Source organism: Oncorhynchus masou, chromosome 30 (genome assembly GCF_036934945.1).
Source record: "Oncorhynchus masou masou isolate Uvic2021 chromosome 30, UVic_Omas_1.1, whole genome shotgun sequence".
In the NCBI taxonomy this organism is placed as follows: Eukaryota; Metazoa; Chordata; class Actinopteri; order Salmoniformes; family Salmonidae; genus Oncorhynchus; species Oncorhynchus masou.
In genome coordinates this window covers 18,412,236-18,431,155 of record NC_088241.1, presented here as the reverse complement: position 1 = coordinate 18,431,155, position 18,920 = coordinate 18,412,236, and the positions used below count along the sequence as shown (strand labels likewise).

General features: G+C 47.2%; 1 protein-coding gene across 4 annotated transcripts in view; it reads right to left on the bottom strand.

Moving 5' to 3' along the window:
- LOC135522228 (sterol regulatory element-binding protein cleavage-activating protein-like) overlaps positions 1–18,920 on the bottom strand; it is a 37,308-nt gene that overhangs the window by 2,870 nt on the left and 15,518 nt on the right. For all 4 annotated transcript variants that reach the window (XM_064948301.1, XM_064948299.1, XM_064948300.1 and 1 more), the window contains exons 3-20: positions 17,474–17,594; positions 17,069–17,226; positions 16,738–16,958; positions 13,942–14,220; positions 12,547–12,673; positions 11,661–11,773; positions 10,779–10,873; positions 10,517–10,615; positions 9,971–10,183; positions 9,094–9,494; positions 8,763–8,909; positions 3,425–3,626; positions 3,168–3,283; positions 2,352–2,859; positions 1,918–2,086; positions 957–1,123; positions 743–823; positions 80–286 (exon numbers count right to left, since the gene is read on the bottom strand). In XM_064948301.1, the coding sequence (XP_064804373.1) occupies positions 80–286; positions 743–823; positions 957–1,123; positions 1,918–2,086; positions 2,352–2,859; positions 3,168–3,283; positions 3,425–3,626; positions 8,763–8,909; positions 9,094–9,494; positions 9,971–10,183; positions 10,517–10,615; positions 10,779–10,873; positions 11,661–11,773; positions 12,547–12,673; positions 13,942–14,220; positions 16,738–16,958; positions 17,069–17,226; positions 17,474–17,594 (3,424 nt within the window). The remainder of the gene's footprint in view (positions 1–79; positions 287–742; positions 824–956; positions 1,124–1,917; positions 2,087–2,351; positions 2,860–3,167; positions 3,284–3,424; positions 3,627–8,762; positions 8,910–9,093; positions 9,495–9,970; positions 10,184–10,516; positions 10,616–10,778; positions 10,874–11,660; positions 11,774–12,546; positions 12,674–13,941; positions 14,221–16,737; positions 16,959–17,068; positions 17,227–17,473; positions 17,595–18,920) is intronic.

Here is an 18,920-nt window from a genome sequence, read left to right as displayed (position 1 = left end):
GAAAATTGGGATTGAAGCAGATGAAGAGGCATAAACTATTGGTGAAAAAAAGGAGACTAGTTTTTATATATACACACACCTGCTGTATGGAGTAGAGCTTGATGCCCGTGCTGCGGTCCCAGATGCAGATGAGGTCGTCAAGGCCGCTGCTGATCACGCACGATGTGGTGCACACCAGCGAGGTCACGTCGCCGCGGTGACCGTACACGTGGCTCACCCGGCTGCCCGTCAGCACATCCCACAGACAGATTGCTCCGTCCTGCCCCCCACTGGCCAGAACCATGGTCTGCAACACGACAATGACAATGACTGATACTTCACATATTCATTAAGTACAAACAGAAAAAAGTGGACTGCTCTGGGGAGGGACAACCTGGAGTTGTTCATAAGAAAGCCACATTTTCCATTGCAAAATGTTTTGCTATGATGTGCCCTCCTAGTAAGGGGGGCTTACACTCAAATGGATTAGTGTAAAAAATATCAGAATTGGGCTGCCTGTGCCTTAGTGACTCATGCACACCCAGCAAGACTGGTACACAAGGTTCGGAAAAGGTGGCATTTTAGGAGCAAGGTGAGCCCATTGCAACATTGCATAACTATCCTTATGGGGGAAATTATTCAAGGGAGCAGGTTTTGGGTTGGAATGCAGTTAGACAAGAGTTTAGCCATTGGAACACAGCTTTGGGTTACAAGGCTGTACCATCGGTGGGGGGGGGGGATACAGACTGTGCCATTGACTAACCTGGTCTATGTAGATGGCAGTGATTCCCCCAGAGTGGCCCTGGAGCGTGAAGAGACAGCATGAGTCCTCCAGACGATATACCTGACACACACAGAAGGGTTTCAGTGTGTGTGAGTGAGTGTACATTTAATTCTGTTTTAGGTTGGTGAATGATATACACAAGAGTCCACATGCGTGTGTGTGTGTTTCTGTGTGCGTTTGTGTTCTCACTCACCCTGACCGTGTGATCCTGGCTGCCAGTGACCACTCTGCCGGCAGCGGCTCGCAGCACCGTGATGGGTTTCTGGTGGGCACACTGCACCGAGCGCGTCAGCTGGCATGAGATCACATCCTCACTGCTGTAGCAGGGCGAGGGCGGTATGTTACTACGCCCGGGAGGACCTGGCACGGACACACACACACAGTTAAAACGCTCCAAAAGTCGAGACGTCACAAAACGTCAAAAGTAACCATAGCCGGAGACACCTTACTTGATAATTAGTTAACTACCATTTGATAGCTACCGTAGTACTGCCCGGTCAATAACGTCTCCAAGAATGACCAGGTGACTCCAGTTGGTGACATTTTACCGCTCGACTTTCCAAGCATATTAGACATACTGAGTGTACAAAACATTAGGAACACCTTCCTAATATTGAGTTGCACCCCCAGTTGCCCTCAGAACAGCCTCAATTCATCAGGGTATGGACTGCAAGGTGTCGAAAGTGTTCCACAGGGATGCTGGCCCATGTTGACTAATGCTTCACACAGTTGTGTCATGTTGGCTGGATGTCCTTGGGTGGTGGACCATTCTTGATACACACAGGAAACTGTTAAGCGTGAAAAAACCCAGCAGTGTTGCAGTTCTTGACACAGTCAAACTGGTGCGCATGCCTGGCACCTACTACCATACCCCGTTCAAATGCACTTAAATATTGTGTCTTGCTCATTCACCCTCTGAATGGCACGCATACACAATCCATGTCTCAATTGGCTCAAGGCTTAAAAATCCTTCTTTAACCTGTCTCCACCCCTTCATCTTCACTGATTGAAGTGGATTTAACAAGTGATATCAATAAGGGATCATGGCTTTCACCTGGTCAGTCTATGTCAAGGAAAAAGCAGGTTCCTAATGTTTTGTGCACTCGGTGTATATTGACATCATTGGGTCGTTTGACAGTGTGTGTGACGCTCACCTCTGTACTGCAGTAAGCCCAGAGGCTTGTTGATGTCGACAGTGAAGAAGTCTAGAGAGCCGTTGAGTCTGGCCGCCACGATCCTGTTGTTGAGGAAGGCCAGGGCCGTGATCCCCGAGACGCCGTCTTCATTACTGCAGCGTAACGAGCCCTCCACTGCATCCCACAGCTAACCACATAACACATTAGTACACTTGCTCTGGCTTTCTCACTTTCCCTTTGCCAATTTCTCCTAGTCTGACTCTCCCTCCTCTTGCAAACATTGTTTCCTGCTTTCTCATTATGACTAACTCCTCTCTTTCCTCTTCTCATCTCATCCACTCCCTCTGCACCCATCCCGTTCTTTCTTTCTGTTCTACAAGGGAACATCATAAAGTGTCTAGTGACGGGGTAGGGGCTGGGGGGGGGGGCGTCGATTTGGGATTGGGTCTCACCTCCAGTTTGCCGCTGCTCCTCCCAGCAGCAATGAGGTTCCCCCGAAGCTCCATGGCCCACACGGCGCTTTCCCAGTCCGGGGTTCCCTGGCCCTGTGGAACAGGGGGCTGGATGTACCCCAGGCTGCGTCTCCTCTGGGGAGGGGGTCCCGATGGGGGGGAGGGGGAGGGATAGGAGGCAGTGAGGCCCGGCGAGGGAGGCTCGTGCTCTAGGTAGGCTCTCTCCACCAGCCCCCCGAAGTCAAAGCCATCCCTGGGCGGGGTGAGGAGGAGGTGGGAGGGGGGCTGGGAGTCGAAGTTGGTGTCGATGAGGGGGGTGAGGTCAGGTTGGTCCTCAAAGAGGGCCGGGCGTGGGGTGGTCCGCCGCCTGAGGGGGTAGCCCTCATCCTCATCGAAAACCCCGCCCCCTGGTTCTGTCCCGCCTCCCAGATTCTCGGGTTCGGCCACACCCACGGCGTCCCAGCCATCCCGTTGTTCCCAGCAGCCACTGCTACTACTCCGCCGCAGCCTGACAGAGAGACAGTTTAGTGTTCAGGGAAGGAGGCTGGATATGCATATAGGAGAACAGGAGGGAAGACTATGTTGGAAGAAATAAAGGACATGGGAATGGGAAGTAGGGTGAACACATACAAGTAGTTAATATTGTACATTTATTATTAAAATAATACAAGTTGTACTCCGAAGAGGTGGATGGTGCCAAGCCAAAAAATATAAACATTATGCATGAATACAAGCATGAACTGTCCATAGGTGTGTGTATGTAATCCTGTATTGGCCAAGGTGACCTTGTGTACATGGCACGTGTGCGTGTCTTACCCATGTTTAGGAATGACAGTGAGGCAGTCTCCAGTCTGAGCGTCCCACACACGGATCTGTCCTGCCAGACAACAACTGGCCAACAGCATGCCATCACTCGCCAGACACTCTATATCCTGGGGGGGGGGGTGAACGAAGAAAGAGAAACAGAGAGAGGAAGGAAGAGAGACAGGAGGGATACTTGTAAATATTCATGCAAATGAACAATGGTATGTGTGTGTGTGTGTGTGTGTGTGTGTGTGTGCTCAGTCTCTCACCATGCTGTGTCCACGCAGCAGCAGGGGGGAGATCTCGCTGATGGGTGGCGAGTAGCCGTAGTCGTCGCAGGGCAGGTCACCGCGGCGACGGCGTCCATGGGCCACTCCGTTCTGGCCGTAGTTGCGGGGACAGAGGACCCGGTAGAGACAGAAGAGCAGCAGCACCAGCAGAACCCCTGCCGCCAGGCCCAGAGCTGCTACCCTAGAGAGAGAGAGAGGGGGTAAATAACCTGTTTGCTGCCTTCTCCATACGTGCCAATAAAGCTGGTTTGGATTGCATTGAGAGAGAGCGAGTTAGAGACAGAGAGAGAGTACCAAGTCATCTCATGGCCCGCACAGAGCATCTTACAACGGAAAGACTTGAACCTTGAGAGAGGTGTGAACTACGCAATAGCGTACCGACATAAATCCTCAGCTCGTCAGAATGACATTCCATAACATGACCGACCGTTCATTGCCCCCCATGAGGAAAGCCTGGAAAGCAGAGCCGTATGTAATAGGTCCAGTGTGTCCCTCTAGTGGAGACGGTTGCAAAGGCAGAAGCCTAAAAAGCACCTGTCGTGTAGAATGAGTCACTGCCATGTCGCACGGGTGTGACCAGCTCGACGTGCAATACCAGTCCTGAAACCATGGCAGAATCTGATTGGTCCAGCACACGTCCTCTCTCACACATGCTCATGCATAGAGTCAGCGTGTACATACTGACTTTATTGTCACCTTAGGGAAAGATTATACCCATGTGGTGTGCACAAACTGGCTGCACATAGCACATGTTCAAGCCAACCACACCACTTCAGTGGAAGTATGCAAATGTGCACCGTTAAGAGCCAGGAACAAAATGGTTGTTTTTCCTCACCTTATGGTTGCACTTCCATTCACACTACAACAGAAAGCAGCCTTTCCTTTTGAGACTTGAAATTATGTTAGAAAATTATCATACTAATGTAATTCCATCACCGCCACAGGCCTAACATAATAAAATAGTGTCTAACATTGATTGGCAACCAGTTTATTTGTTTATGATTACCAGTATTATAAATCAGGCTGAGGGAGATTCTCTGACGTTTGCCTCAACGAAGTCTGTCCCCAAACAATAATGATTTGCTGGTTTTAAGCATTAAATGTTCAAATAGCTCTTTGCTGACTGTTGCTGGGTGCTATCGTCCTCCATCAGCACCGGCCTGTACCCTACCTGCACTAAGCTCTCTCCTGGCCCCAGACCGGACAAGTCGCGTGCGCGAGCATTGAAAAAGAAATTTAGAAATCCATGTTATTCAACTATTGCACCCACACTGCTCGCGCGCGCCAACGAGCGTCTGTGTTGCCAAGGGCTAAAATAGAACTCTTTTCTATTGCTGACGCAGATCGCACTGCAAGTCCTGCCTCTCCCATTTCCTCATTGGTTTATAGAAGCAGGTACCCACGTGCCATCGCCTCATTGGTTATATGCACGTGGGTGATTGAAAGACGAACTGTTTTGCAGGTCATCGTGGTAACGCTTTGAAAGTTTACCATATAAGTTCAAAGATGAAAAAGCCTGGAAGGAGGAGAGATGACTAGAAACGATATGGTTGACCATTTTATGTGTGGATTAATTGTCGGAGTAAAGGACCTTGTGCATTTCAGGTAAAATAACAACTCAATGTTTATATCCCAGGACAAATTAGCTAGCAACAGCAAGCTAGCTAAATAGGACAAATTAGCTAGCATGTGAAAGCTAGCTAAATAGGACAAATTAGCTGGCACGTGAAAGCTAGCTAAATAGGACAAATTAGCTAGCATGTGAAAGCTAGCTAGCTAAATTGCCATACATGATTAATGCTTTTTGACCTGTCCCCAATGTAATTGGTTCAGAGTTTAATGTAATTGGTTCAGAGTTTGCTTTGATATTTTAACCTGCGTGTTGTAATCGCGTTTGGTGTGGGGGGACAAAATAAATGTATGCCCGATGGCGCACGCACGCAGCCGGTTTGGGTTCCGTGTTACACTAAGTCTGAATTTGTCCTGCAAGGTGACCTAAACTTGGACATGCTTAAACCACCTGACCAAGTCCAAAAGCAATGGGACTCCGTAAATCTTTCTCAGATTATCACCAATCCCACAAGGGATGACTCCAAACACCCAGAAAAGGCTACTCTCCTCGATGTTATCCTCACAAATAATCCTGATGGTGTCAGTCTGGTGTTTTCTGTAATGACCTTAGTGATCACTGTTTTACAGCCTGTGTTCGTAATGGCTGCTCAGTGAAACGAACTGTCCTGATTTGTCATAGACGCTAAAAAAAAAACTTTAATGAGCAAGCCTTCCTTCATGAATTGGTCTTTGTAAAATGGTATAGAATCAGATTGATCCCCACTGTTGGAACTTATTAGTGGTATTGTTAAGGATGCTGCCCCTATCATCGCAAAGCCTGTCTCTCCTTTCTGGAGAGGTTCCCACTGCTTGGAAGGCAGCCACAGTTCATCCTTTATTTAAAGGGGAAATCAAGCTGATCCTAACTGTTATAGGCCTATTTCTATTTTGCCCTGTTAAAAAAACCTTGTCAATAATCAACTGACTGGCTTTCTTGATAGCTACATTATTATCTTTAGTATGCAATCTGGTTCCTGCTCAGGTTATGGATGTGTCACTGCAACCTTAAAGGTCCTCAATGTTGTCACCATTGCCTTTGAGTCTAAGAAATAGTGTGCTGCTATTTTTATTGACTTGGCCAAAGCTTTTGATACGGTAGACCATTCCATTCTTGTGGGCCGCTAAGGAGTATTGGTGTCTCTGAGGGGTCTTTGGCCTGGTTTGCTAACTACCTCTCTCAAAGAGTGCAGTGTATAAAGTCAGAACATCTGCTGTCTCAGCCATTGCCTGTCACCAAGGGAGTGCCCCAAGGCTCAATCCTAAGCCCACGCTCTTCTCAATTTACATCAACAACATAGCTCAGGCAGTAGGAAGCTCTCTCATCCATTTACATGCAGATGATACAGTCTTATACTCAGATGGCCCTTCCTTCGATTTTGTGTTAAATGCTCTACAACAAAGCTTTCTTAGTGTCTAACAAGCTTTCTCTACCCACAGGGGTTGTCTGTGGGGAGAATGTCCTTCTCCCCACAGGTGTGATTACTACCTCTGACTGTTTAGAGCTTGAGGTAGTCACCTCATACAAGTACTTAGGAGTATGGCTAGACGGTGCACTGTCCTTCTCTCAGCACATATCAAAGCTGCAGGCTAAAGTTAAATCTAGACTTGGTTTCCTCTATCGTAATCGCTCCTCTTTCACCCTAGCTGCCAAACTAACCTTGATTCAGATGACCATCCTACCCATGCTAGATTACGGAGACATAATTTATAGATCAGCAGGTAAGGGTGCTCTCGAGCGGCTAGATGTTCTTTACCATTCAGCCATCAGATTTGCCACCAATGCTCCTTATAGGACACATCACTGCACTCTATACTCTTCTGTAAACTGGTCATCTCTGTATACCATTGCAAGACCCGCTGGTTGATGCTTATTTATAAAACCCTTTTAGGCCTCACTCTCCCTATCTGAGATATCTACTGCAGCCCTCATTCTCCACATACAACACCCGTTCTTCCAGTCACATTCTGTTAAAGGTCCCCAAAGCACACACATCCTGGGTCGCTCCTGCTAGCGACGGGAACAAGCTGCAACAAACACTCAAGCTGGACAGTTTTATCTCAATCTCTTCATTCAAAGACTCAATCATGACAGCTGTGGCTGCTTTGTATGATGTATTCTTGACCTTTGTGCTGTTGACTTTGCCCAATAATGTTTGTACCATGTTTTTGTGCTGCTACCATGTTGTTGTCATGCTGTGTTGTCATGTTTTGCTGTTGTCTTAGGTCTCTCTTTATGTAGTGTTGTGTGTCTCTTGTTGTGATATGTGTTTTGTCCTATATTTATATTTTTAAGCCCAGGCCCCCGTCCCGCAGGAGGCCCTTTTGCCTTTTGGTAGGTCGTCATTGTAAATAAGAATTTGTTCTTAACTGACTTGCCTAGTTAAATAAAGGTTAAATAAAATAAAAGCAAGAGTTTCAAAGGATTCTGTCCTTGATTGGACAACCATAGAGATACGATAGATTCTACTTTATTCTGGGAGAACCATCCAGGCCCCTCCTCCTTGACTTGACCCAAAGATTCTAATAGATAAATCTCCATCTGTGCCTGCCCTGTATTCCAGAGATGAACTTCACCACTGTGACCTTTATCTCAGATATGAACCGTGAACACTGATCTGGATTTCACAGATGACCATGACCTGATGAATACGATTCAAACCTTCCACTTCAAATGAAAAACCTCCCTGGCGTTACACATCACAGTGGACACAGTTCCAATGTTGGATCCATTTTAATATGCTATTGGTCAAGGACGTAGTATACTGCAGGAAAAACACTAATGGTCTTAAGCAACACCGCACCCCCTCTGCCCAATTCTGTTTGTTCTAATAGAAACATTAACGTTGGCAGTACTGCCTGTTGCTTTGAGGAACCTTTGCCCCCTACTACCAACCAAATAGAACTGGGGAAAACAACAGTTGAGAGACCATTTCACTCAGTCTCAAAACCACACCAAACATCATCCACTCCACCATGACATCGTCAACCCACGGACATCTTACGAGTAACCTGACAGCCAATCAGATGAGACGGTAGACAGGAACAAAGTTTGTGAGTCAGTGAGGGGGTTAATTTTGCATGGCCCTGTGCCCCGGGTGGGTGGGGGCACCGATGCAAAACGAACCTCGCCCAATATCCAGTCAACTCAACTGTAGAGATAAGAGAAAAAACGATTTTCTCTTTCTTCCTACCGTTTTTGAGATAACCATTGACACAGTGACGGACTGTTTGGCTGTGTTTCGTTTACAAGGTTAGAAAGAGGAAGAAAAGAGAGGTGTGGGACAAGCGTTGCAAATCCTGGTTGGACAGTTCCGATTTTCCTGCTTACTCCTTCCTGATTCCGAGATTCTTCCAACCAGGATTTGGGGAAAACCATTGAATTTATTGAAAGTTTCCGGAATTTTGCAACCCTACGTGGGACAAATGCAAACATATTCTGTATGAGATGTGGGTTTGGACTGTGTGGATTATCACTGAATCTCTTGGCCTTGACACCATAAACGTTCACTATAACATTGATCTTTCCCCTGCACAAGAGCATTAGCATGGACTTTGAAGTGGTGTGCACTGTGCATGGGTGTGTGCGTGTGTGTGTGTGTGAAAAACATGAAGTGCATGGATTGTAGTAGGGGGAATGTTAGTCAATCTGTAGTTTGAAGGCGTTGGAAATGGAGGTTGGTGTGTGTGAGAGTGTGTCGGTACTGACTTGTAGAGCGTGAGGTCTGCGGGTAGGTCGTTAGTTTTGAGGCTGGGTGGCGGGGGGTGGCGTGTGTCCTGGGGGTGACGCGTCTCGATGGCCTCCCGGGGGCTCAGGTGAAGCGTAACGGGAATGACAGGCAGGATGCTGATGTATCTGTGGGACAGAAAGGTAACAAAATGACATTTCCTACATTAATCGATGAATTCGACCTTTCTTCCCTTCCATAACCCAAAAGCATGGTAAGTAGGGTCAACAGTGGCACAAACACTATGCACATACGCGCACACTCACACCCAAAAAACACACACAGTAACTCATTCCAACTCCCCTGACCTACCTTTTGGCCAGAGTAATATTATAGTAGCTGAAGAGCGAGGGCCAGTGTCTGAAAGACAGCCTCCTCCAGCCCTCCTCATCCTCCGCCCCCCAGCTGATCTGGGGCACCAGGGGTGGGGCCTGGGCCTGGTGGGGTACTCCTTCCCTGGGGGCCCCGTGGTGACCCTGGGACTGGTTCTCTGGAAGTGGGGTGGGTTCAGCGGGGGCAGGGAGGACACTGAGGGTGCTGGCGGGGTCCCCTCCTGGTCCAGGGAAGACCGAGGCTACTCCCAGGTGGGGGGGCAGACCCCCGGCCCCGCCCTCCCCCAGGGGGCTCTGTTCAGACACCTGGGCTGCCAGGTAGGTACGGAGGCCAGCGGGGTCCGTGTAGGCCAGGATGCCAATCCAGATCACTGTACCCACCTACAATAATACAGGGATAGAGGGACATGTCAATGCATCCCGAGAACTACTTCAAGGAAGTACTGTAAACGTTCACACAGTCATACAGAGACAGACAAATACTGACAGGCGAGACAGAAGGTAACACACGCAGACACGACGGCCCAACAGGCAGACTCTCTGTGAAAAGGCCTTGAGACAGTCACCCTCAAGGCTTTTTCACACTGCATGTTCTTAGCCCAGTGTTAACTCACCCTCCTTTCACACAAGCATTTGCTAACACTGGACTATATGAAACTGGGGTCGGAAGATTCCGGTAACTTTTCCTAAATTCCCAGAAAATCCAGTTGGGAAGATTCCCGGAATCAGATGGGAATAAGCAGGAAAAATCAGGAATCTTCCAATCCTAATTTCTGAAAAGCCTGTGCATTTAACAAAATAATCATGCAACCCTAACTTAAACTGTCTCTTCAGGAAGTGCCTCTAGCCAGTCTCACCATGATGAAGCGCTGGGCCAGTCGTGTGCGGGCCAGGAAGTAGACCACACGGAGCCTCTTGGGCAGACGCAGGTTCCTGAAGGCGGGCGTCTGCAGGGTGATGGTGTAGGGCGAGGGCCGTGGGGGAGGAGGCGCCTCCCGAGGGCGCAGGGGGCCCGGTTTGGGAGGGGGCATCCCCGCCTCGGCCGGTAGACGGCGGTTTAGATCGGCCAACTGTGTGTGTGAGAGGACAGTTTTAGGGTGCGCGGGTATGTGGGAGAGTAACATGTATGAGAGTACATGTGTATGGTACATGTGTATGGATTAGTGTTAGAGTATGCATGCATCTATGACTGTAACAGAGGAACAAGGTGGATAAGAGGAACAAAGGTGGATAAAGAAAGACTGTCAATATTTTACTGAGCACTAAACACTGAGGAAATGGACTCATGGATCAAGAGACCTCGCCATCACATGGCAAATGTGTGTGTGTGTGTGTCTATGACCTCACCTCCATGCTGTAAATTACTAAGGAAAGCACTGTTGACAGTGTGTGTGTGTGTTCACCTCCATGCGTCGGATGTCAATGGAAAGAACTGTGGTGAAGAAAAACATCTGAAGGAAGAAGTCAGACACCAGCCCCACCACAGCAAACAGACAGAACTCCTGGAAACACAGAAATAAACATCAGGCCGCTCATAACACGCACAGTAGAAGTGTGTGTGTGCATGTTGTGTGGCAGTACGATCTACTCTCTCTATGTGAATGAAAGTGTGCGTGTACCTGTGTTCATACGCCAGTGTGTGATAGATTGGTGTGTGTGTGTTACCTGGATAGCAGGCACCAGGGTGAAATATCCTATGAGGATGATGCAAAGCTCTGTGGCCATGTTCTTCATGATAGACCAGCTCTCATTACTAAGGCCTGGAGGGGGACAACACAATACCACATTAACAAATGCTTGGATTTCACGCACACACACATTTTGTTCTTATATCCTCGAGGGGATCTAAAATCAAATCCTATTTTCCCTATCCCTAAAACTTACCATAACGCAAATTATTTTTATGGTACTTTTTTACCCCTTTTTCTCCCCAATTTTGTGGTATCCAATTGGTAGTTAAAGTCTTGTCTCATCGCTACAACTCCCGTACGGACTCGGGAGAGGCGAAGGTTGAGAGGCATGCGTCCACCAGAAACACGACCCTGCCAATCCGCACTGCTTCTTGACACACTGCTCGTTTAACCCGGAAGCTAGCCGCACCAATGTGTCGGAAGACACGGCAAACAGCTGGCGACCGAAGTCAGCGTGCATGCACACAGCCTGTCACCAGGTGTCGCTTGTGACAGGCCGGGTGCATGGGTCGAAAAATGACCCGGAAATTGTAGTTTTTCTAGGTTTTTCTAGTTAAGCTTTATTTTGACATATTGCATGTGTATTTTCAAGAATGTTAAATATTTACAATTCTGTAGTTTGAATTTGTCGCCCTGCACATTCACTGGATGTGCGTCCCATCTAGCCTAGAGAGGCTAAACCGCTGCGCCTCTCAGGAGGCCCCCGTGCACTAATTCTAACCTTAAAATAGCCTTTGTCCTCATAGGAAATGTCCCTACAAGGGAGAATTTGCCTTGCTTTTACCATCTTCGTGGGGACTTTTGGGGATTGTAGGTCCCCACAAGGATAGAAGAACCAGCCCACACACACTCTTACCCTGAGCGATGCGTAGTTTGACCTCCAAGTCAACAGGGGTGGACACCACAGACTTGGTGAGAACCAGGACGTTCTCCAGCCCTATCACCACCACCAGATATGGGAAGATCTCACTAACAGAGAGAGAGACACAAGCAGAGACAACATGATTACAAGGCTGTTGTGAATAATACTTCATCATCTCATTTGAGTAACCAGTGCTCTCAGAGCGCTTATTTGTGGATCAGGTGATAGATGCAAGTTTGGATGTTAGGGTGGGAGAGAGGTCAGGTTTTTCAATTTGATAGTCGTCAAATTGTTGCACAAATAAAAAACAGGTTAAAAATAGAAAAGGGGATATTTAGTAGACAAGAGTACAGATGATGAAAGAGAGAAGGGCCGATTGAAGACAGACAAGGTTTGACAGACAGTAAACCAGAGATATCATATCATTACACGTGAAGATAAGGGTTGGAGGTCAGTACGTAACAAAACTACGCCACAGAAGATAAAGACCAAACACACGTGTTATTACTTCAACAGGCTTTATTGTGTGGCCATTGTGTCAATATGCACAACAGTGGGTATGTAGGTCTGTGTGCATGTGGACCCTGGAATCTTGATTGATGGTTGGTGAGATTTGGATGGTGTGAGATGGTCACGCCATCCTCTACATTCCAATAAGCTGGGTGTGATTGGCCAGGTACACCACATCAATATCTGTCCCCGCCCTCTTAAGAATCCCTCCTCCCCTTTGAGTCCACATCTGTTGCCCTTGGTAACACAGTCCCCTGTCACTCACTGTACATTAATGTCTGCAGTCCCACAGTAGTCCATACAGATCAATGAGCAGGAGAGGGTCAGGGGCTTTTAGGATATATGTAGAGTGTGTGTGTGTGTTTCTTACCCTCCATTGAGTGTGGGCGTCAGGCCGAACAGGGTGCAGAGCCCCACAGACATAAGCAGAGAGCTGAGCACTGTTACCACGGCAGCCAGCGCCAAGCCCCATTTTGACTTCACCATGTCAATCTTACCTGGAGAGAGGAAGAAGTAGAGTTAGTATAGACATAGTTTACACACACTGGGAGGAAAGAGTGAGCATAGACAGAGTTTACACACACTGGAAGGAAAGAGTTAGCATAGAGTCTACATACACTGGGAGGAAAGAGTTAACATAGACAGAGGCTACATACACTGGGAGGAAAGAGTTAACATAGACAGAGGCTACATACACTGGGAGGAAAGAGTTAGCATAGAGTCTACATACACTGGGAGGAAAGAGTTAGCATAGAGTCTACATACACTGGGAGGAAAGAGTTAGCATAGAGTCTACATACACTGGGAGGAAAGAGTTAGCATAGAGTCTACATACACTGGGAGGAAAGAGTTAGCATAGAGTCTACATACACTGGGAGGAAAGAGTTAACATAGACAGAGGCTACATACACTGGGAGGAAAGAGTTAGCATAGAGTCTACATACACTGGGAGGAAAGTTAGCATAGAGTCTACATACACTGGGAGGAAAGAGTTAGCATAGAGGCTACATACACTGGGAGGAAAGAGTTAGCATAGACAGAGGCTACATACACTGGGAGGAAAGAGTTAACATAGAGTCTACATACACTGGGAGGAAAGTTAGCATAGAGTCTACATACACTGGGAGGAAAGAGTTAGCATAGAGTCTACATACACTGGGAGGAAAGAGTTAGCATAGAGTCTACATACACTGGGAGGAAAGAGTTAGCATAGGACTCTGTCTAACACCCACACTACAAAGAAGAATGTCTCTTAGCATGAGAGTTTATGCAGCTTTTAGTTGAAATGAGGTTTGTGCACTGTACAGATTGCATGTGTGTGCATGCCAGCATATTCTTGGTGTTGGCACACATTGGTGAGTCTTATCATGGTAGATTATTATGGTGGACTACAGTGTTCCTGTGTAGGAGATTATCCCTGGACGAGACAGGACCAGCCTTGGCTAGGACTCAGTCACACACACACACACACACACTAATCTGGACCTTGGCTCTGTGGCCTTGACTGGGCACCTGGGAACAATATCCCAGTGAAAACGAGACGCCCACAAAGCAAGACATCCGACTTCAGCATTTCTTTTGAAACCAACCCCCCCCCCCCGGCTTTAGTAATGGGACACATTACTTCAAGGAAGAATGGATGGAAAGAAGGATGCATCTTTAACTAAATGAAACTAAGCCAACTCTTTCAGATCGGTGCAGATGAAGTGAACCTCTGGACTATTGAGATGCCCCCGTAGCACCCAGACTCCAGTCAGAGACTTACGTGTGGAGAAGTAGATGTAGGCGAAAAGTATGATGTAGGTGGTGACCAGGGGGATGAGCTCGGCCATGCCTATCTCCTCCTTGAAGTGCACGTGTACCATGTGGTCCTCGCGCAGGCTGCAGTTCACCGAGGGGTGCAGCTGGCGGAGACGTGCCCGCAGGCTAGACAGGAACCTGGCGTCGTAGCTGCCCAGGACCATGGTGATGGTGTAGGTGACCACCCTCTTCCTGCTGTACAGACTCACCCCTGTGTGTTTCACCGGGACGCCAAACAGCAGGTCTAACACACACACACACACACACACACACACACACACACACTTAGCAATGAACAATATCAGCATTCCCAGTCTACCTGACATTAGTTGGGGCCAGAGTATGTGAGCAGTGAGGAGCGTGCCCAATTTGACTGGAGCACGGCGTGAGATTCCCAAAAGGCTGGAGTGTCAGCCATCTTGCCCGCTCTAATTTCGCTCCAAAAAAGTAGCGCTCACTTCAGGAGCTCAGGGCATGTCCATCCCAGCATGCATTTGTAGTCTACTTGTGTGCTGCTATAGCCCCATGCTTTAGCTACAGCCACGGAGTTCACAAAACATTTTTTTATAAAGAAACTGATAAAACACACAGGTGCAAAATCAAGTTGACGTACAAAGATGAGGACCAAGAGCAAGAGAAGGAGTTTGTTGATGTAGTGTCTACAACTAGAAAATCATTGTGGAATCTGAAAAGATACGTATCCCGAAAGCATGACCGTATACTACATCCACATGCTAAAAGAAAGGAACAAGGTTTGTAAATAACTAACTGTGGCATTGTAGCAAAGTACTTGTAAACAAAAAAATCTAATCCCTTAATAGAGATAAATTAGGCCATAAATATTTTGGCCCAATAGGCCTGGTACATTCCCACTTTCAAGGAGCTTTCTGTTTTGATTGGGTTAATTTGCCTAAAAACCTTTAGGCCTTCCTATAGAACATTTTTAAAACAACTCTACATCTCAGCTCAGCCTGGCAAGAGTGGCCAAAATGGTGTTTAGCTTCCCCAGTTGCTCTGCAAGTTTGGAGAGGATATTCTCCGCTGCTGGCTCGCTCTCCAGGCATCAATCGCATGAGCCTGAAGCCACAGACTGGCATGTATTCAAAACATTTATTAAAGGCACTGTAGACAGACTGATAAGGCATTTTTCATTTAGTTTGCATTTAATGCTAAGTAAGTCACAGCCTAAATGCCAAATTTATAGACTACAATGATTTAATACAACTAAATGTTGTTTAAATGCTGAGCACTATGTTCCTACCAGCCTGGGGTTGCATTCACAAATCCTTCACAATGTATTTCTTTGTAGGCTGCAGCCTTGAAATAATTGAAATAATAGCCTAAATAATGAGTTCCTTCATAGGCTCCATGTCTGGCTCCTGACCTGTTTAGAGTGTTTATATGTGGTTTAATATGACATGTAGCCTATTTGGAATGACGTTCATTCATCTTCACATGTTTATTCAAACAGCTTTCATTCAAATCCATATGGTTTGGTTTCAATACTTAAAAAACAATTGGTACACCATAGTGCCCCCAAAGCTCATCACTAAGCTAAGGAGCCTGGGACTAAATACCTCCCTCTGCAACTGGATCCTGGACTTCCTCAGTGGAGCAGGTTGAGCGATTCAAGTTCCTTGATGTCCACATCACCAACAAGTATCATGATCCAAACACACCAAGACAGTCGTGAAGAGGGCACGACAATCCCTATTCCACCTCAGAGACTGAAAAGATCTGTCATGGGTCCTCAGATCCTCAAAACGTTATACAGCTGCACCATCGAGAGCATTCTGACTGGTTGCATCACCGCCTGGTATGGCAACTGCTCGGCCTCCGACCACAAGGCATTACAGAGGGTAGTGCATATGGTCCAGTACATCACTGGGGCCAAGCTTCCTGCCATCCAGGACCTCTATACCAGGCGGTGTCAGAGGAAGGCCCTAAAAATTGCCAAAGACTCCAGCCACCCTAGTCATAGACTGTTCTCTCTGCTACCTCACGGCAAGCAGTACCGGAGTGCCAAGTCTTGGTCCAAAAAGCTTCTTAACAGCTGCTACCCCCAAGTCAAATGGCTACCCAGACTATTTGCTTTGAACCCCCCACCACTACCACCTTTACGCTGTTCCTACTCTCTGTTTATTATCTATTCATAGTCACTTTACCTCTACCTACATGTACATATTACCCCAATTACCTCGACTAACCTGTGCCCCTGCACATTGACTCTGTACCGGTACCCCCTGTATATAGGCCGTCACTGTAAATAAGAATTTGTTCTTAACTGACTTGCCTAGTTAAATAAAAAGGTTAAATAAAATACAAATAAGTAAAATATAGCCTCGCTACTGTTATTTTATTGTTGCTCTTTAATTATTTGTTATTTTTCACTAGCAAATACTTCAACACTTATTTTTCTTAAAACTGCATTGTTGGTTAAGGGCTTGTAGTAAGCATTTCACTGTAATCTGTTGTATTCAGCGCATGTGACAAAAACAATTTGATTTGATTTGTAGATCCAGGTAGTCACAAAAATAGACGGGTGTTGGTTAAATTGTGATTTTAATGAATGGAGCGAATTTGGCGCGGGTCTTTAGTGGAAACGACATGGAGCGCAAGAACCACTCCATTAGTGATGAGCGGCTCTGCTCACACGCTCTGGTTGTGGCTCAATGAGCATTAGCCAAAGGGATACAAAAGGATGATTCCTTTGCTCTGCCCTCCATTTACCTCACCCCCCGTCCCTTCCTCCCCGCTCTACCTCTCAGTGTGGCGGAGGTGTGCAGTCCTTTGGGTTCGTGCTGGTGGACGGTCTTCAGCAGGTCGGGGTCAGAGTCAAACAGCTCCCGCTGGTTCTGCCAGTAGTTGCCGGGGGAGACCAGCAGACAACCGTGCTCCGGAAGCACTTTCTGCATACGCCGTAACCCCGGCAACAGGTCCGTCACCTGCAGGCAGAGCGCCTCCAGGCTCCTTACCCCAGAACTGCAAAGAGATGAAATGTAAGTCCGGTCAAGTCAAGGTGCATTTTAAAATGGTAGAGAAAGCTCGAGGTGGGGGAGAGACATTGGATGTGCGTGTGTAGTTTCCCATACCCGTCGTTGTGTACATGGTTGCGGATCTCCTCCAGCAGGCTGAATACGCGGCCCAGTGGGGAGCGGAACACGTCCACAGGGACCAGCGTACTGTCCCAGGGAGACACAGCTGCCTTCACCAGGACCTGTTGGATGTAGGCCACCGGAGGACCCCGATACTGGAGGAACAGAGCCATGAGGGTTTTTATAAAACATGGCAGAGAATTGGATGAGTTTGTTATTTTACAGTCCCTTTTTCAGCTGGTATTTCAAACACTCAATGCAATTGGAAACTACCTGGTACCAAATGGTACTTAGTGGTGTTAGGTTTATTTTTTAAAGATCATGATATTACAAATGTACCATGTAAACAGTCAAGCCATGTGGGTACTGTAAGTGGGGTGATCTTTTGACCATGAGTCTTACCCAGTCAGGCCGCTCGCCGAGATCTCCCTGGGGCTCATGGGAAGGGACGGTATAATCTCGGACCCGTGTGGTGAACTCCACCGGCCCGGTCCCCGGCAGAGGCAGCCGCAGCAGAGGGTAACTGAGAGAGGGGGAGAGAGCAAGGCCTGGTGAGAACATGGGAATGGAGAATAAGTGACAGTGTGGTCTGAATATTAGTTACAGGCTTGAGTATTGTGAATTATTATCCCAGCACTAAAATACACACACTCTACCAAAATGATAATTAAACGTACACTGAACAAAAATAAACACAACAGGCAACAATTTCAAAGATTTTACTGAGTTACAGTTCAAATAAGGAAATCAGTCAATTCAAAAAAATTCAATAGGCCCTAATCTATGGATTGCACATGACTGGGAACACAGATATGCATCTGTTGGTCACAGATACCTTAAAAGAAACAGTAGGGACGTGGATCAGAAAACCAATCAATATCTGGTGTGACCATTATTTGCCTCATGTAGCAAGACATCTCTTTAGCATAGAGTTGATCAAGCTGTTGCAAAGTTGCTGGATATTGGCGGGAACTGGTACAAGCTGTCGTACACATCGTTCCAGAGCATCCCAAACGTGCTCAATGGGCGACATGTCTGGAGAGTATGCAGGTCATGGAAGAACTGGGACATTTTCAGCTTCCAGGAATTGTGTACAGATCCTTGCGACATGGGGCTGTGCATTATCATACTGAAAAATTAGGTGATTGCGTCGGATGAATGGCACAATAATGGGCCTCAGGATCTTGTCACGGCATCTTTGTGCATTCAAATCGCCATCGATAAAATGCGATTGTGTTCATAGTCTGTAGCTTATGCCTGCCTATACCATAACCCCACTGCCACCATAGGGAATTCTGTTCACAATAGCAAACCACCAGCCCACACGACACCATCTGCTGGTACAGTTGAAACCAGGATTAATCCGTGAAGAGCACACTTCTCCAGCGTGCCAATGGCTATCTAATGTGAGCATTTGCCCACTGAAGTTGGTTGCGATGCTGAACTGCAGTCAGGTCAAGACCTTGGTGAGGACGACGAGCACGTTCCCTGAGATGGTTTCTGACAGTTTGTGCAGAAATTCTTCAGTTGTGCAAACCCACAGTTTCATCAGCTGTCTGGGTGGCTGCTCTCAGACAATCCCACAGGTGTAGGCTAATTGCACGCTCCCTCAACTTGAGACATCTGTGGTAACACATTTTGTGTGACAAACCTGCATATTTTAGAGTGGCTTTTTATTGTCCCCAGCACAAGGTGCACCTGTGTAATGATCGTACGGTCAATTAGCTTCTTGATATACCACACCTGTTAGGTGAATGGATTATCTTGGCCAAGGCGAAATGCTCACTAACAGGGATGTAAACAAATGTGTGCACCAAATTTGAGAGAATTTCGGGGATCTTTTATTTTA